Raw genomic sequence first — 27,390 nt, forward strand, 5'->3', positions numbered from 1 at the left:
AGATATCTTCCTATACTAGGGACCAGATTAGAATCTGTGTCTGTCAGATATCTTCCTATACTAGGGACCAGATTAGAATCTGTGTCTGTCAGATATCTTCCTATACTAGGGACCAGATTAGAATCTGTGTCATGTCAGATATCTTCCTATACTAGGGACCAGATTAGAATCTGTGTCTGTCAGATATCTTCCTATACTAGGGACCAGATTAGAATCTGTGTCTGTCATCTGATGATTTGACTATCAGAGTGGTGAGAGAGATGAAAGCAGACGTGACACCATTGGGCTTGTTTCAATTAGGCAAGTGGAAGGCAGACGGACAGCCCTCCCGCCCATTCAGAACATGTATTATTCATGACGCTGTCAGACGTAGAGACCCCATTCATAAAACAACCCTGCTTGGAGAACCTACACCTCAGTTATTATGACACTTGTTTCAAAATGACAGGATTTTCTTTTTGAAGAAAACAACACATAATTAAGTTTCATGCAAACTCAAAAACCAACAATGCAATAATCAATGACAATTTAATACTATAAAAAACACACAAGAATTAAGAAGAAATATGAAGAACACAATAAGTAAGTAAATAAGCATACTATATACAGGGTCAATTCCAAATAGGTATGTATTTGGTACGGGGTTTTTTTTTTGGGGGGGGGGGGGGTATTTTTCTTAAAACTGCATTGTTGGTTAGGGGCACGTAAGTAAGCATTTCACTGTTGTATTCGGTGCATGTGACAAACACATTTTGATTTGATGTACAGTATTTGGGTAAGGTGACTAGGCAACAGGATATAAGGTAAACAGAGTAGCAGCAGCTTGTGTGTGAGTGAGTGGGAAGGTGTGTAGAGTCAGTATAAATGTATGTGCATTTTATGTGTGAGTTAGCAGATGATGGATTGTGTGCGTGTGTGTGTGTGTGTGTGTGTGTGTGTGTGTGTGTGTGTGTGTGTGTGTGTGTGTGTGTGTGTGTGTGTGTGTGTGTGTGTGTGTGTGACAGTGTGAGTGTGTAGGGCCCCGGATGGATGAACACTCAGAGGTGATGAAGACGTGAGGGAGGTGGCAAGACCCCCTTCACCAAGGTTACACTAAAGCTTAGGTTACAGCATTGCTCAAGCAATGGTGACAATGGACGAAACAGCATTTTAAGTATTTTAAGTTTATTGAAATTAATTTCTGGCTAACAGTTGCAATGCTCTTCAATTTACGCTGTTGCTAAAGGTGGACTGTTGTTTACAGAACACTGTTGTCTGTGTCAGTGTTGCTAAAGGTGGACTGTTGTTTACAGAACACTGTTGTCTGTGTCAGTGTTGCTAAAGGTGGACTGTTGTTTACAGAACACTGTTGTCTGTGTCAGTGTTGCTAAAGGTGGACTGTTGTTTACAGAACACTGCTGTCTGTGTCAGTGTTGCTAACAGAGCTGTGTACAGAGCTGTAGAATGACAAGGATGCTTTGGCTACAGCTGAGAGAACAGACAGACAGACACACACACAGAGAGACAGACACACAGACAGAAAGACAGAGACAGAGAGAGAAAGCGAGCGAGGGAGACAATGAGAGAGAGAGAGAGAGAAAGAGCGAGAGCGAGAGAGAGAGGGAGAGGTTGAGAGAGAGAGAGAGAGAGATTGAGAGAAAGCGAGAGTGTGAGCGAGAAAGAGCGAGAGCGAGAGACACAGAGAGAGAAAGAAGAGCGAGAGACACAGAGAGAGAGAGAGAGAGAGAGAGAGAGAGTGAGAGAGAGAGCGAGCGAGAAAGAGCGAGAGCGAGAGACACAGAGAGAGAGAGAGAGAGAGAGAGAGAGAGAGAGAATCATCAGGTTATTGTTTCATGTTTACAGTGTGGCTTTGGCTGCCCTCAACGAGTCAACTGACTAATAATCCGCTGCTGCTCTGTCGGCAACAACACTGAAATGTGTGTGAGAGAGAGAGAGAGATAGAGAGGGGAGGGAGAACCGAGAGAGAGATAGAGAGAGGGGGGGGAGACAGAGAGAGAGAGATAGAGAGGGGAGGGAGAACAGAGAGAGAGATAGAGAGAGGGGGAGACAGAGAGAGAGAGAGAGATAGAATCATCAGGTTATTGTTTCATGTTTACAGTGTGGCTTTGGCTGCCCTCAACGAGTCAACTGACTAATAATCCGCTGCTGCTCTGTCGGCAACAACACTGAAATGTGTGTGTGAGAGAGAGAGAGATAGAGAGGGGAGGGAGAACAGAGAGAGAGATAGAGAGAGAGAGATAGAGAGGGGAGGGAGAACAGAGAGAGAGATAGAGAGAGGGAGGGAGACAGAGAGAGAGAGAGAGATAGAATCATCAGGTTATTGTTTCATGTTTACAGTGTGGCTTTGGCTGCCCTCAACGAGTCAACTGACTAATAATCCGCTGCTGCTCTGTCGGCAACAACACTGAAATGTGTGTGAGAGAGAGAGAGAGATAGAGAGGGGAGGGAGAACAGAGAGAGAGATAGAGAGAGGGGGGGGAGACAGAGAGAGAGAGATAGAGAGGGGAGGGAGAACAGAGAGAGAGATAGAGAGAGGGGGAGACAGAGAGAGAGAGATAGAGAGGGGAGGGAGAACAGAGAGAGAGATAGAGAGAGGGGGAGACAGAGAGAGAGAGATAGAGAGGGGAGGGAGAACAGAGAGAGAGATAGAGAGAGAGAGATAGAGAGGGGAGGGAGAACAGAGAGAGAGATAGAGAGAGAGAGATAGAGAGGGGAGGGAGAACAGAGAGAGAGATAGAGAGAGAGAGATAGAGAGGGGAGGGAGAACAGAGAGAGAGATAGAGAGAGGGGGAGACAGAGAGAGAGAGATAGAGAGGGGAGGGAGAACAGAGAGAGAGATAGAGAGAGAGAGATAGAGAGGGGAGGGAGAACAGAGAGAGAGATAGAGAGAGATAGAGAGGGGAGGGAGAACAGAGAGAGAGATAGAGAGAGAGAGATAGAGAGGGGAGGTAGAACAGAGAGAGAGATAGAGAGAGATAGAGAGGGGAGGGAGAACAGAGAGAGAGATAGAGAGAGAGAGATAGAGAGGGGAGGGAGAACAGAGAGAGAGATAGAGAGAGAGAGATAGAGAGGGGAGGGAGAACAGAGAGAGAGATAGAGAGAGGGGGGGGACAGAGAGAGAGAGATAGAGAGAGGGGGGGAGACAGAGAGAGAGAGATAGAGAGGGGAGGGAGGGAGAACAGAGAGAGAGATAGAGAGAGGGGGGGAGACAGAGAGAGAGAGATAGAGAGGGGAGGGAGGGAGAACAGAGAGAGAGAGAGCAGTGAGAGAGGGCAGAGGGAGAGTGAAGAGGGGGCAGAGGGAGAGTGAAAAGGTATAGCCAGAAGGAAGAAGAATGAGAGAGAAAGAGAGAATACCAGAGAGGTAGAGGGGGGAAAGGGAGTAGCTATGAAGACAGACAGACAGACAGACAGACAGACAGACAGACAGAGGGAGGGAAAGCAACAGGAGGGTGAGAGAAACAGACGGTCTTGTCACTGAATGTGTGTAACCTGATCTACAGCATTCATCTGTCCAGCTGTCGCCCTCACTCTCCCTATCCCTGTCACCCTCACTCTCCCTGTCCCCCTCACCCTGTCCTCCCTCTATCCCAACTGTTTCTGCAGTCACTGTCCGACCCAGAAAGGGAACGAGAGAGAAAAAGAAAAGGAGATAGAGAATGGGAGAGGAGAGGAGAGGAAGAGAGATGAATGAAGAGAGAGTAGAGGAAGGGGGAGGGAGGGACAAAGAGAGAAAGCCAGGAAAGAGAGAGATGAACAGATGTGTAGCCACAGGTAGAGAGAGCCATATGGTTCGTTTTGGCTGCAGCCATGTAGCCATGAGGCCGAGATCATTTCTGTGGAAAACACACGGACTCATATGACATCTCTCCTGTTGTCTTTTCTGTATGTACAGTAGCTATGGGTTGGGGATTTGCTAGATGCTACTGGTTAGTTAGTTGGCTACCGGTTGCTGTGGCCCACAGTATTTGGCTGGCTTGGTGTGGCCTGTCGTGCCGATGTAGTGGATGGGTTTGATGCTCTCCTGAACTGTTGGACCAACTGCCCCCGTATTCACCCAGCGCCAACTGGGCATGCATACCAGATGGAAGGAGTGGGGGAGGGGGTGGCCGAGGGACCGAGGGGTACTAAAAAGGAAGGGAGGTGGGGGAGGGCGGGGGTAGTTTCTGGCTCCACCTATGTCCTCTACTTGCCAAAAGCAGCAGGGTTTGACTTTGACAGGGATCACAACACCAGCTGGGTGGAGGAGAGGAAATATAAACCATGACTTTGACAGGGATCACAGCACCAGCTGGGTGGAGGAGAGGAAATATAGACCATGACTTTGACAGGGATCACACCACCAGCTGGGTGGAGGAGAGGAAATATAGACCATGACTTTGACAGGGATCACACCACCAGCTGGGTGGAGGAGAGGAAATATAGACCACGACTTTGACAGGGATCACACCACCAGCTGGGTGGAGGAGAGGAAATATAGACCATGACTTTGACAGGGATCACACCACCAGCTGGGTGGAGGAGAGGAAATATAGACCACGACTTTGACAGGGATCACACCACCAGCTGGGTGGAGGAGAGGAAATATAGACCATGACTTTGACAGGGATCACACCACCAGCTGGGTGGAGGAGAGGAAATATAGACCATGACTTTGACAGGGATCACACCACCAGCTGGGTGGAGGAGAGGAAATATAAACCAAGACTTTGACAGGGATCACACCACCAGCTGGGTGGAGGAGAGGAAATATAGACCATGACTTTGACAGGGATCACACCACCAGCTGGGTGGAGGAGAGGAAATATAGACCATGACTTTGACAGGGATCACAGCACCAGCTGGGTGGAGGAGAGGAAATATAAACAATGACTTTGACAGGGATCACACCACCAGCTGGGTGGAGGAGAGGAAATATAGACCATGACTTTGACAGGGATCACACCACCAGCTGGGTGGAGGAGAGGAAATATAGACCACGACTTTGACAGGGATTACACCACCAGCTGGGTGGAGGAGAGGAAATATAAACCATGACTTTGACAGGGATTACACCACCAGCTGGGTGGAGGAGAGGAAATATAGACCATGACTTTGACAGGGATCACACCACCAGCTGGGTGGAGGAGAGGAAATTTAAACCATGACTTTGACAGGGATTACACCACCAGCTGGGTGGAGGAGAGGAAATTTAAACCATGACTTTGACAGGGATCACACCACCAGCTGGGTGGAGGAGAGGAAATTTAAACCATGACTTTGACAGGGATCACACCACCAGCTGGGTGGAGGAGAGGAAATATAGACCATGACTTTGACAGGGATCACACCACCAGCTGGGTGGAGGAGAGGAAATATAGACCATGACTTTGACAGGGATTACACCACCAGCTGGGTGGAGGAGAGGAAATATAGACCATGACTTTGACAGGGATCACACCACCAGCTGGGTGGAGGAGAGGAAATATAGACCACGACTTTGACAGGGATCACAGCACCAGCTGGGTGGAGGAGAGGATTCATATGGTCAACAGTATGACAGGATGGATAGAGTCAGAAATCAGGAAGAGCTACAGGGATTGGAGAGACAGAAGGAGAAGGATGGGTACATAGATACATATATGTAGAGATGGAATCACCATGGTTTTATTCAATCTGAACACACAGTCTACACAGTCTCTCTAAGAGGAGGGGGATTGAGCAGGAGAGAGAGAGAGAGAGAGAGAGAGAGAGAGAGAGAGAGAGAGAGAGAGAGAGAGAGAGAGAGAGATGAATGGAGGGATAGTTGTAGTTGTATCCAAGGAGGCACCATCTAGCGTCTTCGGTTTACATTGATTCCCCCCTCCAGGCCCCATCTCCAGCTGGTACTGCTATCACTATGGGACCCACCCAACACCCCAGCACACACACACTCACACACACCCGACCCCCCAGCACACACACACTCACACACACACACCCGACCCCCCAGCACACACACACTCACACACACACACCCGACCCCCCAGCACACACAAACTCACACACCCGACCCCCCAGCACACACACACTCACACACACACACCCGACCCCCCAGCACACACACACACTCACACACACACACCCGACCCCCCAGCACACACACACTCACACACCCGACCCCCCAGCACACACACACTCACACACACACACCCGACCCCCCAGCACACACAAACTCACACACACACCCGACCCCCCAGCACACACACACTCACACACACACCCAACCCCCCAGCACACACACACTCACACACACACCCGACCCCCCAGCACACACAAACTCACACACACACCCGACCCCCCAGCACACACAAACTCACACACACACCCGACCCCCCAGCACACACACACTCACACACACACCCGACCCCCCAGCACACACACACTCACACACACACACCCAACACCCCAGCACACACACACACACACACACTCACACACACACACCCAACCCCCCAGCACGCACACACACACACACACACACACACACACACACACACACACACACACCCAACACCCCAGCACACACACACCCGACCCCCCAGCACACACACACACACACACACGCACACACACACACACACACTCAAACACACACACCCGACCCCCCAGCACACACACACACTCACACACACACACACACACACACACACACACACACACACACACACACACACACTCACACACACACACACACACAGCCTCCTATTTATAACCCCCTCCAGATTCCAGACCACGTTGAATTGAAGTTATGAATCCCCAGGCCACCGGCTGATAGTGTCCACACACACACTGAGGGTCCACAGTACCTCCACCCCTCCAACACACACACACACACACACACACACACACACACACACACACACACACACACACACACACACACACACACACACACACACACACACACACACACACACACACACACAGCAAAGGTAACTCAGTTAATGAAGAATACATTCCAAGCACACACTGTCAACACACTCAGAGCCATAAACCTGGGAAACCAACAAGGACCCTCCCCTTCTCACACACGCACACGACCCATCACATCCTGGTTATAAATCAACAAGGACCCTCCCCTTCTCACACACGCACACGACCCATCACATCCCGGTTAGAAATCAACAACTCTTTTTGTTCTTGAGTCTCTCCCTTTTCTGTGCCTCAGTCTACCTCCCTATACCACTCCCCCTAATCCACACTTACCCTCCTTTCCATACCTTCCTTCCCTCTCTCTCTTCCTTTCCCTGTTCTCTCCTCTCCTCGCTGTGTGTTTAATCAGCCTCCATTAATACCTGCATTCCAACAGCCTGAAGAATGTCTTAACAATGTAGTTCTGTTCCTCTTCCTACAACCACAGCTACTGAGAGAGGGTGGGGGGAGGGGGGGGGGGAGAGAGGGAGAGAGGTTGATAAAGAGGTGGGGAGAGGGTGGGGGGGAGAGGTTGATAAAGAGGTGGGGAGAGGGTGGGGGGGGGAGGGGGAGAGATGTGGGGTAGTGCTGCAGTATACTGCCCTTCGGCAGAAAACACTTCAAATTCAGACACACAGTATTGAATAGAATACTCCTACCTCTCTCAGACACAGACACAGACACTCAGGCACCATTAGATACACACTAAAACAACTAGGAGTATCCCTCACATAGTGTCACTCACTGCAGTAACACAGTCACCCACATCAGCTATGCCAGCTGTATCAGTCAGGGCAGAGGTAGTGAGAACCAGTAGCCTAATCAGTAGCCTAATCTGCCTCCCTCCCTCCCTCCCTCCTTGTGTCCTCCTTTGTGAGAGGCCTTATTAATGAACATGTGTCCTCTCTGGCTCTCTGATTAACCAGCCTCACCCAGACACACTGTTCAGTATGCGCAGGCACGGACACACCCACACACACCGCCCATTAACACACACACACACACCCCAACTCCCCCTGCACGTGCTCACTGATGCCTGATTGACGAGGAGGTCTGCATCGTTCATTACCATGGCTACAGAGACAGCCAGTGGGGTTGGGCTTTAGGGAGGGTTATGGGGATAATAGGATGCTGTTTTAGTGGTACCTGGTGTTCTCGCTCTCTCAATCTGGGCCCTAAACCTTCCATGTCCTTTCCCTATACCATTCCCCCTTAATGAACTTTAACATTATCATCGTGATCCATCCGTCCAGGGAGAAAGCAAGATGGACGCCCATAAGGGGTATTTCAATTACTTTAGTCCTTCATAACAACAGGCATGAATCAATTAGGAGTCTCTTAAGTCCAATATCACTGGTGGAATTACCATCCATCACATAGATCAGACGGACAAGTCATTTTGATTAATTTAGCATTATGGAGTCATAACTGAAATTGGATCCTATCGATTAAATATTAAATATGAATTCGGACAAAGCAAGATAGTACTTCTAGTGCTGGGTTGGATCAGATTAAATCAACTATGAAATGATATGATACTCTACTTATGTAGCACCACAGTAATATAAACTAATAAAAGAGAAAGCTAGGTATTAAATTCAGTTGTGTGCTTTGAAGACCATTCACTCAGAAAGACAATAAGAGCCAAATCTGGCAGACATGTCCATTGAAGAAGACCCCTTAGGGCTGAAACAGATCTGTACAATAACAACAAGCCCAATGCTTTCCTCTGAGGGTGGGATGACATAGAGTGAGAGAGAGAGAGAGAGAGAGAGAGAGAGAGAGAGAGAGAGAGACAGACAGACAGACAGAGACAGACAGAGACAGACAGAGACAGACAGAGACAGACAGAGACAGACAGACAGACAGACAGACAGACAGACAGACAGACAGACAGACAGACAGACAGAGACAGACAGACAGAGACAGACAGACAGACAGACAGACAGACAGACAGACAGACAGACAGACAGACAGACAGACAGACAGACAGAGACATAGAGAGAGAGACAGAGAGAGAGAGAGAGTGAGTGAGTGACAGAGAGTGCGTGACAGAGAGTGCGTGAGAGAGAGTGCGTGAGAGCGAGACAGTGAGTGAGTGAGTGAGTGAGAGAGAAAAACAGAGTGAGAGAGAGTGCGTAAGAAACACAGAGACAGTGAGTGAGTGTGTGAGAGAGAGAGAGAGTGAGAGAGTGAGAGAGAGAGAGAGAGAGAGAGAGAGAGAGAGAGAGAGAGAGAGAGAGAGAGAGAGAGAATGCCATAGATTGAGAGCTCAGTCTGTCTGCCAACTCTTATTGAGAAATGACACGTCAGTTCACTGTGTTATCTGTGGGAATCATCAGCGCTTCAAACCCTTCCGGCCTGATTACCGTTATTAGTGGGAATGTCAATCAAACTAGGAATGAAATCACGATCTGAGACCTCCCGCTGTCACCCTGCTGCGGATCCTATTGTGATGGTGATTAGCAACAGACGGTCCAGGCACTCATCTCTGATCTATCTCTGGCATAGAGAAGAGATGGAGAGGGACAGAGGAGGACAGAAAAGATGGAGGAGAGGAGTGTGATAGACAGGGGTAACAGAGTGTAGGAGGGACAGAGGGGTAGAGGGGTGAGAGAGAGAGAAAGAGAGGGAGGAGTGTGATAGACAGGGGTAACAGAGTGTAGGAGGGACAGAGGGGTAGAGGGGTGAGAGAGAGAAAGAGAGGGAGGAGTGTGATAGACAGGCGTAACAGAGTGTAGGAGAGACAGAGGGGTAGAGGGGTGAGAGAGAGACAGAGGGAGGAGTGTGATAGACAGTAGTAACAGAGTGTAGGAGGGACAGAGGGGTAGAGGGTTGAGAGAGAGAAAGAGGGAGGAGTGTGATAGACAGGGGTAACAGAGTGTAGGAGAGACAGAGGGGTAGAGGGGAGAGAGAGAGAGAAAGAGAGGGAGGAGTGTGATAGACAGGGGTAACAGAGTGTAGGAGAGACAGAGGGAAGAAGGGAGAGAGAGAGAGAAAGGGAGGGAGGAGTGTGATAGACAGGGGTAACAGAGTGTAGGAGGGACAGAGGGGTAGAGGGTTGAGAGAGAGAAAGAGAGGGGGGAGTGTGATAGACAGGGGTAACAGAGTGTAGGAGGGGTAGAGGGTTGAGAGAGAGAGAGAAAGAGGGAGGAGTGTGAGAGATAAATGGGTAGAGAAGGTAAGAAAGACATATAACTGAACTGTAAATGAAGAGAAAGACAGATAACTGAACTGTAAATGAAGAGAAAGACAGATAGAAGAGAGAGAAAGACAACAGTCAATGAGCATAAGAGAGAGATGGGAAGATGATTGTGAAAGAGTAGATGAAAGTATTCCTACCCCTTGACTTAGTCCACATTTTGTTGTGTTACAGCCTGAATTCAAAGTGGATTAAATATATTTTTGTCTCACCCATGTACGCCGGAATGACAAAGTTAAAACATGTTTTTAGAAAATTTGTGCACATTTATTGAAAATTTATTGAAAAACAGAAATATCTCAATTACATGAGTATCCACACACCTTAGAAATGACACTCCAAGCTGAGCTCAGGTGCATCCAATTTCCTCTGATCATCCTTGAGACGTCGCTACCACTTGATTGGAGTCCACCTGTGGCCAGTGCAATTGTTTGGACGTGATTTAGAAAGAGACAGACCTGTCTATAAGGTCCCTCAGTCGGTAGTGCATGTCAGAGCAGAAATTATTCCATGAAGTCTAAGGAAGTGTCTGTAGATCCCTGAGAGATAATTGTAATGAGGCATATATCTGGGGAAGGGTTTACAGTGGCTTGCGAAAGTATTCACACCCCTTGCCATTGTTCCTATTTTGTTGCCTTACAAACCTGGAATTAACATGGATTTTGGGGGGGGGCGTGTATCATTTGATTTACACAACATGCCTAAAACCTTGAAGATGCAAAATATTTTTTTATTGTGAAGCAAACAAGAAATAAGACAAAAAAGAGAACTTGAGCGTGCATAAATATTCACCCCTCAAAGTCAATACTTTGTAGAGACACCGTTTGCAGCTATTACAGCTCTTGGGGTCTCTTGGGGTATGTCTCTATAAGCTTGGCACATCTAGCCACTGGAATTTTTTGCCCATTCTTCAAGGTAAAACTGCTCCAGCTCCTTCAAGTTGGATGGGTTCCGGGGGTCGAGGAGGTGAGGTAAATACAGAGCGGTAAAGAGCTGAGAGAGGTAAGAGAGGTGAGAGAGGTAGAAAGGTGAGAGAGGTGAGAGAGGTGAGAGAGGTAAGAGAGGTGAGAGAGGTAGAGAGGTGAGAGAGGTAAGAGAGGTGAGAGAGGTAAGAGAGGGGAGAGAGGTGAGAGAGGTAGAGAGGTAAGAGAGGTGAGAGAGGTAAGAGAGGTGAGAGAGGTAAGAGAGGTAAGAGAGGTAGAGATGTGAGAGAGGTAAGAGAGGTGAGAGAGGTAAGAGAGGTGAGAGAGGTAAGAGAGGTGAGAGAGGTAAGAGAGGTGAGAGAGGTAAGAGAGGTGAGAGAGGTAAGAGAGGTGAGAGGTAGAGAGGTGAGAGAGGTAAGAGAGGTGAGAGAGGTAAGAGAGGTGAGAGAGGTAAGAGAGGTGAGAGAGGTAAAAGAGGTGAGAGAGAAAGAGAGGTGAGAGGTAGAGAGGTGAGAGAGGTAAGAGAGGTGAGAGAGGTAAGAGAGGTGAAAGAGGTGGGAAGGGTAGAGAGGTAAGAGAGGTAGAGAGAGGTGAGAGAGGTGAGAGAGGTAAGAGAGGTGAGAGAGGTAGAGAGGTGAGAGAGGTAAGAGAGGTGAGAGAGGTAAGAGAGGTGAGAGAGGTGGGAAGGGTAGAGAGGTAAGAGAGGTAGAGAGGTGAGAGAGGTGAGAGAGATGAGAGAGGGAGAGAGAGGTGAGAGAGGTAGAGAGGTTGAGAGAGGTAGAGAGTTGAGAGAGGTGAGAGAGGTAGAGAGGTAGAGAGGTGAGAGAGGTAGAGAGGTGAGAAGGGTAGAGAGGTAGAGAGGTGAGAAGGGTAGAGAGGTAGAGAGGTAGAGAGGTGAGAAGGGTAAAGAGGTGAAAGAGGTAGAGAGGTGAGAGAGGTGAGAGAGGTGAGAGAGGTAGAGAGGTGAGAAGGGTAGAGAGGTAGAGAGGTAGAGATATGAGAAGGGTAGAGAGGTAGAGAGGTAGAGAGGTGAGAAGGGTAGAGAGGTAGAGATATGAGAAGGGTAGAGAGGTAGAGAGGTAGAGATATGAGAAGGGTAGAGAGGTAGAGAGGTGAGAAGGGTAGAGTGGTTGAGAGAGGTAGAGAGGTAGAGAGGTAGAGATATGAGAAGGGTAGAGAGGTAGAGGTTGAGAGAGGTAGAGAGGTGAGAGAGGTAAGAGAGGTGAGAGAGGTAGAGAGGTAGAGAGGTAGAGAGATGAGAGAGGTGAGAAGGATAGAGAGGTAGAGAGGTGAGAGAGGTGAGAGAGGTGAGAGAGGTGAGAGAGGTGAGAGGTAGAGAGGTAGAGAGGTGAGATAGGTAGAGAGGTAGAGAGAGGTAGAGAGAGGTGAGAGAGGTAGAGACGTGAGAGAGGTAAGAGAGGTAAGAGAGGTGAGAGAGGTAGAGAGGTGAGAGAGGTAAGAGAGGTGAGAGAGGTAAGAGAGGGGAGAGAGGTAAGAGAGGTGAGAGAGGTAAGAGAGGTAAGAGAGGTAGAGAGGTGAGAGAGGTAAGAGAGGTGAGAGAGGTAAGAGAGGTGAGAGAGGTAAGAGAGGTGAGAGAGGTGGGAAGGGTAGAGAGGTAAGAGAGGTAGAGAGAGGTAAGAGAGGTGAGAGAGGTAAGAGAGGTCAGAGAGGTAGAGATGTGAGAGAGGTGAGAGAGGTAAGAGAGGTGAGAGAGGTAAGAGAGGTGAGAGAGGTAGAGAGGTGAGAGAGGTAAGAGAGGTGAGAGAGGTAAGAGAGGTGAGAGAGGTAAGAGAGGTGAGAGAGGTAGAGAGGTGAGAGAGGTAAGAGAGGTGAGAGAGGTAAGAGAAGTGAGAGAGGTAAGCGAGGTGAGAGAGGTAAGAGAGGTGAGAGAGGTAGAGAGGTGAGAGAGGTAAGAGAGGTGAGAGAGGTAAGAGAGGTGAGAGAGGTAGAGAGGTAGAGATATGAGAAGGGTAGAGATGTAGAGAGGTTGAGAGAGATGTGAGATATGAGAAGGGTAGAGAGGTGAGAGAGGTAGAGAGGTGAGAAGGGTAGAGAGGTTGAGAGGTTGAGAGAGGTAGAGGTGAGAGAGGTAAGAGAGGTGAGAGAGGTAGAGCGGTGGGAGAGGTAGAGAGGTGAGAGAGGTGAGAGGTAGAGAGGTAGAGAGGTGAGATAGGTAGAGAGGTAGAGAGAGGTGAGAGAGGTAGAGAGGTAGAGAGGTAGAGAACACGCTGTGACTTGATGAGGATATTAACTGTGTTTCCTCTGTAACTCTACCCCACCACTGTCTGTCTTTGTTAAAGTCAAGTTCACACAGGCTTTATTGGTCATGGTGGAGAGAGAAGGGGGCTATGGAGCTGTGGTCGTCCTGGGAGAGGAGTGAAGGTAAACTACACCTCCAACAAACAAAGACAGTGGGTTTCCTGCGGGCAGTCACCTGACGAGCCTGTTCCTGTAGTGGACATACGATCTGTTTCCTGATGTTACACTACCTTCACTCTCAGCTAACACACCAGGAAGCTCCCTTTCTCACAGAGAGAGACCTTAACTCAGACTTAGGAAATATGGATACAAACACACACATATACACACACACACACAGTGACAAAAACATATGTATACAGTACAGTTCTCTCCTCCTGTTCCACCTCTCCTCCTGCTCCACCTCTCCTCCTGTTCCACCTCTCCTTCTGTTCCACCTAACCTCCTGCTCCATCTCTCCTCCTGCTCCACTTCTCCTCCTGTTCCACCTCTCCTCCTGCTCCATCTCTCTTCCTGCTCCACCTCTCCTCCTGCTCCATCTCTCCTCCTGCTCCACCTAACATCCTGCTCCACCTCTCCTCCTGCTCCATCTCTCTTCCTGCTCTATCTCTCTTCCTCTGCTCCACCTCTCCTCCACCTCTCCTCCTGTCCACCTAACCTCCTGTTCCACCTAACCTCCTGCTCCATCTCTACTCCTGCTCCACCTCTCCTCCTGCTCTACCTAACCTCCTGCTCCACCTAACCTCCTGCTCCACCTAACCTCCTGCTCCATCTCTCCTCCTGCTCCAGCTCTCTTCCTGCTCCAACTCACCTCCTGCTCCATCTCACCTCCTGCTCCATCTCCTCTCCTGCTCCACCTCTGCTCCTGCTCCATCTCTCCTCCTGCTCCACCTCTCCTCCTGCTCTACCTAACCTCCTGCTCCACCTAACCTCCTGCTCCACCTAACCTCCTGCTCCATCTCTCCTCCTGCTCCACCTCTCTTCCTGCTCCACCTCACCTCCTGCTCCATCTCCTCTCCTGCTCCACCTCTCCTCCTGCTCCATCTCTCCTCCTGCTCCACCTCTCCTCCTGTTCCACCTAACCACCTGCTCCACCTATCCTCCTGCTCAACCTCTCCTCCTGCTCCACCTCTCCTCCTGCTCCACCTCTCTTCCTGCTCCACCTCACCTCCTGCTCCACCTCACCTCCTGCTCCATCTCTCCTCCTGCTCCACCTCTCCTCCTGCTCCATCTCTCCTCCTGCTCCATCTCTCCTCCATCTCTCCTCCTGCTCCACCTCTCCTCCTGTTCCATCTCTCCTCCTGCTCCATCTCTCCTCCTGCTCCATCTCTCCTCCATCTCTCCTCCTGCTCCACCTCTCCTCCTGTTCCATCTCTCCTCCTGCTCCATCTCTCCTCCTGCTCCATCTCTCCTCCTGCTCCATCTCTCCTCCTGCTCCACCTCTCCTCCTGTTCCATCTCTCCTCCTGCTCCATCTCTCCTCCTGCTCCATCTCTCCTCCATCTCTCCTCCTGCTCCACCTCTCCTCCTGTTCCATCTCTCCTCCTGCTCCATCTCTCCTCCTGCTCCATCTCTCCTCCTGCTCCACCTCTCCTCCTGTTCCATCTCTCCTCCTGCTCCATCTCTCCTCCTGCTCCATCTCTCCTCCTGCTCCATCTCTCCTCCTGCTCCATCTCTCCTCCTGCTCCATCTCTCCTCCTGCCCCATCTCTCCTCCTGCTCCATCTCTCCTCCTGCCCCATCTCTCCTCCTGCTCCATCTCTCCTCCTGCCCCATCTCTCCTCCTGCTCCATCTCTCCTCCTGCCCCATCTCTCCTCCTGCTCCATCTCTCCTCCTGCCCCACCTCTCCTCCTGCTCCACCTCTCCTCCTGCTCCATCTCTCCTCCTGCTCCATCTCTCCTCCTGCCCCACCTCTCCTCCTGCTCCATCTCTCCTCCTGCCCCACCTCTCCTCCTGCTCCATCTCTCCTCCTGCTCCATCTCTCCTCCTGCCCCATCTCTCCTCCTGCTCCATCTCTCCTCCTGCTCCACCTCTCCTCCTGCCCCACCTCTCCTCCTGCTCCATCTCTCCTCCTGCTCCATCTCTCCTCCTGCCCCATCTCTCCTCCTGCTCCATCTCTCCTCCTGCTCCATCTCTCCTCCTGCTCCATCTCTCCTCCTGCTCCATCTCTCCTCCTGCCCCATCTCTCCTCCTGCTCCTCCTCTCCGTGAATAATTTATATTGCACGGTTTGTCAAACAGTGAGGTTAACCATGTCCAGCTAACCATTAACTACAGAGAATTGTCTCACACAGAGGAATGTGTATGTTCTTCTTTAACAGAATGGGACAACATTGAACAGGAGATTGGAGATGAAAGAAGAAAAAATAATAGTAATAAATCCCTGCATCACACACACACACACAGACACACACACAGACACACACACACACACACACACACACACACACACACACACACACACACACACACAGACACACACACACACACACACACACACACACACACACACACACACACACACACACACACACACACACACACACACACACACACACACACACACACACACACACACACACACACACACACACACACACACACACACACACAGCTCTTTAGCCTGGTGAACTCTCTGTCACATTCCATGGGATGGCGATAAGATTGAAAAGAACCCCTGTTACACAACTGCCATTTGTTGACCACTCCTTAAGCTTAACAGGGCTGCCACTGACTGACTGACGAGGGGCAACAACTCACTCAGCAAGGGGTGTGTTCAGACACACAACCTCCACTCACACTCTCTCCAAAACCTTAGTCTACCATGTAAAGACCACTTCCAAACACAGCTCTAATGCGAGTACTGAAACAGCCATGTTAGTCAGGGGGGAAACACACAAGGTCCACTAACTGTCTATGCAGCCTTCCTCTAGTTCCGTCCTCAGCCTGTAGCATGCTGCATGGTGTGAAAGGACACAGGGTGGGAGAGGAGAGGGTTAGGGTTCGACTGCTGTTGAGGCAACTGTTGACGTCTGAGAAGCAACAGCTTGAGAAGCTCCCACAGGACCCAAGACCCAGCTCAGAACAGGCAGACAGACCCAAGACCCAGCTCAGAACAGGCAGACAGACCCAAGACCCAGCTCAGAACAGGCAGACAGACCCAAGACCCAGCTCAGAACAGGCAGACAGACCCAAGACCCAGCTCAGAACAGGCAGACAGACCCAAGACCCAGCTCAGAACAGGCAGACAGACCCAAGACCCAGCTCAGAACAGGCAGACAGACCCAAGACCCAGCTCAGAACAGGCAGACAGACCCAAGACCCAGCTCAGAACAGGCAGACAGACCCAAGACCCAGCTCAGAACAGGCAGACAGACCCAAGACCCAGCTCAGAACAGGCAGACAGACAGGGGAGACGGGGGACGTCCAGAGGGGTTAGGGTTTCTTGTCTGCCAGTAAACTGATCCAGCCTGCAGATCACGGGGTTTTCCACAGACTTCCTAATTGGTATTCCTGAATTCTGACTTCACAAGTGTGTGTGTGTGTGTGTGTGTGTGTGTGTGTGTGTGTGTGTGTGTGTGTGTGTGTGTGTGTGTGTGTGTGTGTGTGTGTGTGTGTGTGTGTGTGTGTGTGTGTGTGTGTGTGTGTGTGTGTGTGTGTGTGTGTGTGTGTGTGTGTGTGTATCTCCCTCTTTCAGTCTGGACAACCCAGGAACAACTGCTGACCAAGAAACACAAGTGGGGGTTTCCATGTTGTAGCGTGCAATAGATGGAATATGTAGGCCATGATCCTTCCTCTCTCTCCCACTCTGCCTGACACATATTTATATGTAGCTCTAATAGCCAAACCCTCCTCTCTGTGTGTGCTGAATGCCTAAAAAGCCCCATGGATCCTGAATGAAGGCTCTTTGGCGCAGTATGTTTCTACTGCACTCCCACTAAATGCATCGGCAGCACTTAACCTTGTCTTCCCAAATAGCTTTTGAATTTTAAATGTTTAAAGCCCCCCAACCCCCATTCTTTCTCTTTTCAAGGCTGCACTTGAAATGACCTACGACCCCCCGGCCACCTCTCTTCACTATCATCATCATCTTTATCATCTTCCTCACTTGAGACGCCAATACAATCTGGAACTGCAGTAATACAATAGTCAGCTGTAATCACCCCTCGTCCCATCCCTTGAGCTCATCCTCTCTCTCTCATCCTCTCTCCCTCTCTGTTTCCTTCCTCCCCTTAAAACCCCATGAAGCCCCTAATGACAAGACAGCCTTGAAGCAGCAACCATGGAAAAATCAAAGGCACTAGTAGTCAGCTTCCTCTCTCCCCAATCTCTCTCCATATCTCTCACTCTCCCTCTCTCCCCAATCTCTCTCCATATCTCTCACTATCTCCCTCTCTCCCCAATCTCTCTCCATATCTCTCACTATCTCCCTCTCTCCCCAATCTCTCTCCATATCTCTCACTATCTCCCTCTCTCCCCAATCTCTCTCCATATCTCTCACTATCTCCCTCTCTCCCCAATCTCTCTCCAAATCTCTCACTATCTCCCTCTCCCCAATCTCTCCATATCTCTCACTATCTCCCTCTCTCCCCAATCTCTCTCCGTATCTCTCACTATCTCACTCTCTCCCCAATCACTCAGCACCCTATCCAACGCACACATCACAGCAGGACCTTCCTCCCAGTATCCTCTATGGGCTGTGCACAAAAGCAGTAGCTCCAAACAGAGTCAACACAACACAGTAAATCACCACAAACATCAATACACACCAACGACTCCCTCCAGTGAGCCACCATTACCCAAAACAAAAGGGTGAGGGAGGGAGGGAGGGAGGGAGGGAGGGAGGGAGGGAGGGAGGGAGGGAGGGAGGGAGGGAGGGAGGGAGGGGAAGAAGGGAGGATGGAGACAGAGACAGACAGGAGATAGGGCAAGAGAGAAATTAGAACAGTGACCAAGTTAATCGTAACTATTAAAGCGTGTGTGTGTGTGTGTGTGTGTGTGTGTGTGTGTGTGTGTGTGTGTGCGTGCGTGCGTGCGTGTGTGCGTGTGTGTGTGTCCGCACCTCAGCATTCTAATCATGGCTCTAGCTGCTCTTTTTGAAGATCTTTGATGATAAAAGCTCTGAGGAGTGTTTCTGTGAACCACATCCTCCGCTAGCTGACTTCAAACTAGGATTAACCACGTGAAACCTGTCATTTCATACCCAGATGACCACCGTTGCCTGCCTGCCAGCCAGCCAGCCAGCCAGCCAGCCAGCCAGCCAGCCAGCCAGCCAGCCAGCCAATTAATTCACCAACTGGACTGTTTGAATTTCTCCCACCATGAGAACAAACCACAGAGATAAGAAAGAGCACTAGTTTGGATTTGAAAAGGTTAGGAATTAAACCCCGTCCACAGTAACGCTCATCCACTATCATGAGGATTTATGCAGAAAGATTAAACCCCGTCCACAGTAACGCTCATCCACTATCATGAGGATTTATGCAGAAAGATTAAACCCCGTCCACAGTAACGCTCATCCACTATCATGAGGATTTATGCAGAAAGATTAAACCCCGTCCACAGTAACGCTCATCCACTATCATGAGGATTTATGCAGAAAGATTAAACCCCGTCCACAGTAACGCTCATCCACTATCATGAGGATTTATGCAGAAAGATTAAACCCCGTCCACAGTAACGCTCATCCACTATCATGAGGATTTATGCAGAAAGATTAAACCCCGTCCACAGTAACGCTCATCCACTATCATGAGGATTTATGCAGAAAGCTTCATTGTTCCACTGCAATGTGGTCTACATGAACCCAGCAGAGAGTAACCACTACAGTGGCATATATCACATGAAAGGAAAGCTGCCAAACCACTGAAATGCGGTGGATGTATGAATGGACCGCAGCTCAACCAGTGTAGTACAGTGTCTTGGTGGTGAATGGGGCCAAACGTTGTAAAGTGTTGTGTGTTTTTGGATTAGCACCATTGTGTTGTGAAGAGGCAGCCCCTCTCTGCCAGAGAAACAATGTTTGAATGCACAGACACTCAGGACGAGCCCCAACCTGTCCATAGGAATTACCACTCATTCCTATAGGACCTCAGAATTCAGCTCCGTCTCCATCTATCTCCCCTCTAACCCAAACCCAGTGGAGAAGCATGAATCACCCAAACTAATAGCAGTCCCAGTGCTCCTGCACCTACAAAGGTAGGACCTTAATTTGAGCCAGTTTGCTACAGCAGGAAAACAATCCTGCAGCAACAGGAAATGGGAATTCTTATGTGGATTATAATTAATGGACATTTTTGTATGGTTTGATACATTTTTTGTTAGGGCAAATTAAGTGTGACATGTCAGAGTAGAAATTACACACTTTAGAAGCCTTTTTAGAACTCAAACACACTACGAGTTTACATTTCCTGAAAATTCTCAGCAACAAAAGAAGATCCTACATCTGTACACCCCCAGGTTAAATGACACCAGCTCCCTTATCGACCTGTCACTCAGGGTGGTGCTAGCTATCATTGTTTAGAGCTGTTGCACACAAGAGGAATCTACAGGGATCGTGTGTGTGTGTGCGTGTGTGCGTGCGTGTGTGTGTGTGTGTGTGTGTGTGTGTGTGTGTGTGTGTGTGTGTGTGTGTGTGTGTGTGTGTGTGTGTGTGTGTGTGTCTGTGTGTGTGTGTGTGTGTGTAAACTTAGAACATCATCTGCACCCCTAACCCCCTGTAAAAAAAATAAAAAATCTTGAAGAAGCTCCCTGGCTTTTATCTCCACTGGCTAAATGGCAGGCTTTTCATTTCTCTGCTCTAATACCATAATAATTACACATGGCTGCGGGAGGGGGTGTTTGATGTCGACGGGGAAATGACTGGGGGAATTAAGGAGTTGATAGACAAAGGGTGGAAGCTCAGAGTTTACTACAGCACCTTGAACTCAGCTGACGGCCTGTCTCAGCAATTCTCTCTGCCACCCTTCTCAGTGACCCCCCTTACCCTTCCTCACCTGACCCCACCCTTCTCAGTGACCCCCCCATCCTTCCTCACCTGACCCCACTCTCCTTAGTGACCCCCCTCACCCTTCCTCACCCAACCCCACCCCCTCTCACCACAAGAGAGCAAGACTGAGACAGTACAGCCAGCGAACACTTTTAGGAAGTGAGAAAAGCAAAAGCACCTTTCTACCCAGCCATGTTTATCTAAACCCACACAACAAATGACAATAGACAACTGCTGCATACACTACACGTTTTCCCCTGACGGCAAGCTTCTGGAACTTCCAACACATCAAACGCCTCATTACAAAGAACAGGTGTGATAGTCATTTACTAGTTAAAAACTAACTTTCCTAATCAGAAATAATCCTCAATCTGACTAATCTTTCCGATCCCTGGCCGGCATGACGTTGTTCTAGAAGTTTGGCTGTTGATGATTCTAACTCTGGGTGACATGGTATGGTGTGCCGAGGGAGACATTTCCAACCTGTACAGTTCAACCGGTCACAGGTCAATTGCGCCGCCATCGGTACAGGCATGCAAAGCACCCTGAGACGGTCTGGATGTCATGCGCCACATATTGGTGTCACACACACTCCCACATGGGTGTGTTATGTGTGGGGTGTTATGTGTCCTGTGGTCCTTTTTGGTGCACCGTGGAATAGTTTTGTGGTGAGTCAGGATATGTGTGTGTGTGTGTGTGTGTGTGTGTGTGTGTGTGTGTGTGTGTGTGTGTGTGTGTGTGTGTGTGTGTGTGTGTGTGTGTGTGTGTGTGCGTGTGTGCGTGCGTGCGTGCGTGCGACAGTATCCCACAGACAAACCTACTATTATTAGACAAACGAGCCAGGGGGAGGGAGGGAGAGAGGGTGACGGGTTGGAGGTAAGAAGAGGGGAAGGTAGAAGAGGTAGGAGAGGGAGCGGTCTTGTACCCTTTTACAGTGATAGAGAGGCGTACTGCACTAAAGTTTATGGTAGTGCTGTTCTATTCAGCCACTGCAGGGGTGTCCTGGACCTGGACTCGCTGCCGTGGAGGTGAGGACAACAGTGTTTCATAATGTCCTATGTTCAGACTAAAGGGCCAGGGGTGGGGACTAGAAGAGCTAAGAACAGGAGCTCTTAGCTACAATCAAGGCACCACCCACTGCTGTATCCAGCCTCCTACGTGAGGTACCAGGCCTTCCATTAGCTGGCTTCGGTTTTTAGTACAGACACCTGTTTAGTCTCAGACACACAGTCTACACAGTGGCATCATGAAAGACTGGGCTCATATACACACAGCCACAGCAACACAGCCCAGAGAACAACTGTCTCAAAGACCAGGTGAAGAGTGGATGGAGGGAGGAGGAGCAGGGGTGGAGAGGACGGGGGGTGGAGAGGACGGGAGGTGGAGAGGACGGGGGGTGGAGAGGACGGGGTAGTGGAGATCTGAGAACAGTGTAGTAAAGGTTTAAAGGAAGAAGGGAGGGTCGCTGGAGAGAGGAAGGGATGGAGCTGGAGAGAGTGAAGGATGGAGCACAAAAGAGAGAGGGAAGGAGCACGAGAGAGGGAGGAATGGAGCTGGAGAGAGTGAAGGATGGTGCAGAGCGAGGGAGGAATGGAGCACGAGAGAGGGAGGGATGGAGCACGAGAGAGGGAGGGATGGAGCTGGAGAGAGTGAAGGATGGAGCACGAAAGAGAGAGGGATGGAGCACGAGAGAGGGAGGGATGGAGCACGAGAGAGGGAGGAATGGAGCTGGAGAGAGTGAAGGATGGAGCACGAAAGAGAGAGGGATGGAGCACGAGAGAGGGAGGGATGGAGCTGGAGAGAGTGAAGGATGGAGCACTAAAGAGAGAGGGATGGAGCACGAGAGAGGGAGGGATGGAGCACGAGAGAGTGAGGAATGGAGCTGGAGAGAGTGAAGGATGGTGCAGAGCGAGGGAGGAATGGAGCACGAGAGAGGGAGGGATGGAGCTGGAGAGAGTGAAGGATGGTGCAGAGCGAGGGAGGGATGGAGCACGAGAGAGGGAGGAATGGAGCTGGAGAGAGTGAAGGATGGTGCAGAGCGAGGGAGGAATGGAGCACGAGAGAGGGAGGGATGGAGCACGAGAGAGGGAGGGATGGAGCACGAGTGAGGGAGGGATGGAGCACGAGTGAGGGAGGGATGGAGCACGAGTGAGGGAGGGATGGAGCACGAGAGAGGGAGGGATGGAGCACGAGAGAGGGAGGGATGGAGCACGAGAGAGGAAGGGACGGCGCTGGAGAGAGTGAAGGATGGTGCAGAGCGAGGGAGGGATGGAGCACGAGAGAGGGAGGGATGGAGCACGAGAGAGTGAAGGATGGTGCAGAGCGAGGGAGGGATGGAGCACGAGAGAGGGAGGGATAGAGCACGAGTGAGTGAAGGATGGTGCAGAGTGAGGGAGGGATGGAGCACGAGACAGGGAAGGATGCAGAGAAAATGAGGGATAGGTGCAGATAGAGGGAGGGTTGTTGCTGAACACCAGCCAAGTAAACTCAGAGAGGCAGAGATTCAGGAGATAAAGGAATGTTGATGTAGAAAAAAAGAGAGAGACAGAAAGTTGCAGATGGAGAGAGAGATAACAAAAAAAAGATGATGAGTGAGAGGCAGTGGTGTGGGAGCTTAATAGATAAGTAGAGAGAGAGAGAGAGGCTTGGCCAAATGGGCACACCCCAACCTACAAGGCCAAATAGCATACAGCACCCGTTAGTTATAACTCAACATGTATGTAGCCTTGTAACCTTTTATTCTTTATCCATAAGAGACAAGAGAAAAGTGGAGTGGAAAAGCTAAATGATCGCGTTTGAAAGCATGAGACCTTGCTCAAATTTGGGGCAGATAATGCAAACTATAAATACATCATAAGGTTTATGCAACCTACCGGTAAGGTTGTGAGTAGGCCTACCCTAAATCCATTTAATTCATAAAGGCCCATATATCAATCCATTTAAAAAAAAACACTCTGTATAGTTCGAGGCGCACCACACCCCATCAGACGCATTTTGAACAGCTAGCTCATTGATCATAGATCACAGACATAGCGGCCATCCCGGCCGCGACAGGCTGCGTCTCAGCTACAGGCTACTGCAGTCATTTGTGCGCTCAGAAGTGCACTCCACTGCCGAGCAGAGGGTTCCCACACGACTACAAAGGGCAAAGTCAGTCTGGGTTAACCCCTAAAACATCTCACGAATTTAACATGATCGGTCTTATCACTTCGTTCAAAATGGGCTGCACAGCAAAGAGTTGGCCTACATGTAAGTATTTTTTCTCTAATAATTTAAAAATAGCTTAGTGACAAAAATGCCGAGAGTTTCAGTCTCGATTTACACCTGTTATTTTGGCACAGTCTGGCACTCACGGACAGGTTGTTTTCACATAAAGCGGGTAACAAGAACAAACTGCCAAAGCCAACAAAACATGCACAAGGTACATTAAAGTTGTATAACCCACTAATGCATTTCACACACTTTTAATGTGATACGCAGTCCATAGCCTACTATGATATAACGCACTGCGATAGTTGAAGATAAAACAACGGTGCAGGCAATGAAGACATATATAGCCTCCAGCCAAGAGGAACGAGCAGCATTGGGCTAAAACAATATTTACTTTCTAATATAAACTAGACGGGGACGCGTGAAATCGAAGTGTCTTACCTTGCAATGAAAAGCAAAGCAGCAAGGTGCACAGGAGAGAAGCGCGTCCAAATGTAACCATCCCGTCCATGGCTCGATCTGTAACTTTTACAGATGTATTTAGCTGTTTTTCTTTAGGTGTTTCTGTCGTTATGTGTTTGTGGCAGCAGCAAGTCTTCAGTCGTCCAGAGTTGTTTCTCTCTCTGTCCTCCCTCTCTCTCTCTCTCTCTCTCTCTCTCTCTCGCTCAATAAAGCGAGCGCTACCCCCCTCTCTCTCACAGCGAGAAATCTGATGCTTGTGGCAGTCTTGGTTGATGTATTTCCACAAAAGGTGACCCACGCCCCTCCCTCGCGCTCTCTCTCTCTCCGGCTACAACTCAGTTGCCCTGAAAAGACTTGATTGACTATTCAACTATGCCTGCATCGTTGTAGGCGGTTTTTGAAAAGTTAAAATATATTTTCAAAAACAACATTAACACCGAAGTGGAAAGTAAAAACTCTTGCCAACTCCAACCACTATTTCTTGTTCCTTAGCCTTTAACATCTATTATTAGGTTATTACAGATAATACATTAACAATATAGCCTAATTATATATTTGCTATTTATTTTCATTCCTAGCCAACAATAAGAACAATAATACACAGCCTACTACATTGTTAGTTAATATCAGCTGTGGATAAAATAAGATTAAGAATCATATAGTTGAAAATATCCAGTTTGTTCATATTATGAATTTCTTATAGCCTACACACAATAGCTTCCCTAGCCCAGCATAGCCTAAACACAATAGCCTCCCTAGCCCAGCATAGCCTACTGTGGGTAGAATCATCACTGACCCCGCTAACAGACAATAACAACCCAGCAGACTAGTCTACTATAATTATATAATTCATTCCTAGACATGTAATCCAATCTCCTTCAGACATTTTTCTTACTAACCCACTATAGACAATTAATGGATGTGGGAGGGATAAGTGGCTTAAATCATTCCAACTTGAATTCACTGAGTGTGTATTCTGTGACCTGGAGTTGATTTTGGTTCAATCCGCTATAAACTGGGAGGTTAGGAAGTATATACAAAGTCTGTGAACTACGAGACGGAATGGTCTGTGTACTTTGGAGACTTAAATAACCAGAATACTCAATACTGGTAATACAGTGCCTTGCGAAAGTATTCGGCCCCCTTGAACTTTGCGACCTTTTGCCACATTTCAGGCTTCAAACATAAAGATATCAAACTGTATTTTTTTGTGAAGAATCAACAACAAGTGGGACACAATCATGAAGTGGAACGACATTTATTGGATATTTCAAACTTTTTTAACAAATCAAAAACTGAAAAATTGGGCGTGCAAAATTATTCAGCCCCTTTACTTTCAGTGCAGCAAACTCTCTCCAGAAGTTCAGTGAGGATCTCTGAATGATCCAATGTTGACCTAAATGACTAATGATGATAAATACAATCCACCTGTGTGTAATCAAGTCTCCGTATAAATGCACCTGCACTGTGATAGTCTCAGAGGTCCGTTAAAAGCGCAGAGAGCATCATGAAGAACAAGGAACACACCACACACGAGACCACACACGAGATACTGTTGTGAAGAAGTTTAAAGCCGGATTTGGATACAAAAAGATTTCCCAAGCTTTAAACATCCCAAGGAGCACTGTGCAAGCGATAATATTGAAATGGAAGGAGTATCAGACCACTGCAAATCTACCAAGACCTGGCCGTCCCTCTAAACTTTCAGCTTATACAAGGAGAAGACTGATCAGAGATGCAGCCAAGAGGCCCATGATCACTCTGGATGAACTGCAGAGATCTACAGCTGAGGTGGGAGACTCTGTCCATAGGACAACAATCTGTCGTATATTGCACAAATCTGGCCTTTATGGAAGAGTGGCAAGAAGAAAGCCATTTCTTAAAGATATCCATAAAAAGTGTCGTTTAGAGTTTGCCACAAGCCACCTGGGAGACACACCAAACATGTGGAAGAAGGTGCTCTGGTCAGATGAAACCAAAATTTAACTTTTTGGCAACAATGCAAAACGTTATGTTTGGCGTAAAAGCAACACAGCACATCACACTGAACACACCATCCCCACTGTCAAACATGGTGGTGGCAGCATCATGGTTTGGACCTGCTTTTCTTCAGCAGGGACATGGAAGATGGTTAAAATTGATGGGAAGATGGATGAGGACCAAATACAGGACCATTCTGGAAGAAAACCTGATGGAGTCTGCAAAAGACCTGAGACTGGGACGGAGATTTGTCTTCCAACAAGACAATGATCCAAAACATAAAGCAAAATCTACAATGGAATGGTTCAAAAATAAACATATCCAGGTGTTAGAATGGCCAAGTCAAAGTCCAGACCTGAATCCAATCGAGAATCTGTGGAAAGAACTGAAAACTGCTGTTCACAAATGCTCTCCATCCAACCTCACTGAGCTCGAGCTGTTTTGCAAGGAGGAATGGGAAAAAAATTCAGTCTCTCGATGTGCAAAACTGATAGACACATACCCCAAGTGACTTACAGCTGTAATCGCAGCAAAAGGTGGCGCTACAAAGTATTAACTTAAGGGGGCTGAATAATTTTGCACGCCCAATTTTTCAGTTTTTGATTTGTTAAAAAAGTTTGAAATATCCAATAAATGTCGTTCCACTTCATGATTGTGTCCCACTTGTTGTTGATTCTTCACAAAAAAATACAGTTTTATATCTTTATGTTTGAAGCCTGAAATGTGGCAAAAGGTCGCAAAGTTCAAGGAGGCCGAATACTTTCGCAAGGCACTGTACTTGTTCCACACAGAGCAGTTGTCTTTTAACACACATTGCAGGCTAGTTGGGCCAAAACAGCTGTCTGATATTTGTTTTCCCCTGTGGAAGTGGAGATGTGTGTGAGTTAAGCGTATTCCATCACCCACACAACAACAGGGAGGGGTTTGCAATCTGATGTGCATAGTAGGCTACACACACACACACACACTTGTGTAGTTACGCCACTGATCCACTGAGAGACACTGGCAGCAGTTTATACTTACAGCGTGATGGGTGATGGGACATCAACAGTTGAAGTCTGAAGTTTACATACACTTAGGTTGGAGTCATTAAAACTTGTTTTTCAACCACTCCACAAATTTCTTGTTAACAAACTATAGTTTTGGCAAGTTGGTAAGGACATCTACATTGTGCATGACACAAGTAATGTTTCCAACAATTGTTTACAGACAGATTATTTCACTTATAATTCACTGTATCACAATTCCAGTGGGTCAGAAGTTTACATACACTAAGTTGACTGTGCCTTTAAACAGCTTGGAAAATTGCAGAAAATGATGTCATGGCTTTAGAAGCTTCTGATTGGCTAATTGACATCATTTGAGTCAATTGGAGGTGTACCTGTGTATTTCAAGGCCTACCTTCAAACTCAGTGCCTCTTTGCTTGACATCATGG

The 27,390-nt window shown here is 48.6% G+C and overlaps 1 protein-coding gene across 2 annotated transcripts in view; it reads right to left on the bottom strand.

The window, feature by feature from the left end:
• Positions 1 to 24,320, bottom strand: part of LOC110510231 (basal cell adhesion molecule) — a 106,917-nt gene extending 82,597 nt beyond the window's left edge. For both annotated transcript variants that reach the window (XM_036975403.2, XM_036975402.2), the window contains exon 1: positions 23,954 to 24,320. In XM_036975403.2, coding sequence (XP_036831298.2) covers positions 23,954 to 24,023 — 70 coding nt within the window. In that variant the 5' untranslated portion in view covers positions 24,024 to 24,320. The remainder of the gene's footprint in view (positions 1 to 23,953) is intronic.
• Positions 24,321 to 27,390: the final 3,070 nt, after the last annotated feature.

Source organism: Oncorhynchus mykiss, chromosome 3 (genome assembly GCF_057628025.1).
Source record: "Oncorhynchus mykiss isolate SJ-2025 chromosome 3, ASM5762802v1, whole genome shotgun sequence".
NCBI lineage: Eukaryota > Metazoa > Chordata > Actinopteri > Salmoniformes > Salmonidae > Oncorhynchus > Oncorhynchus mykiss.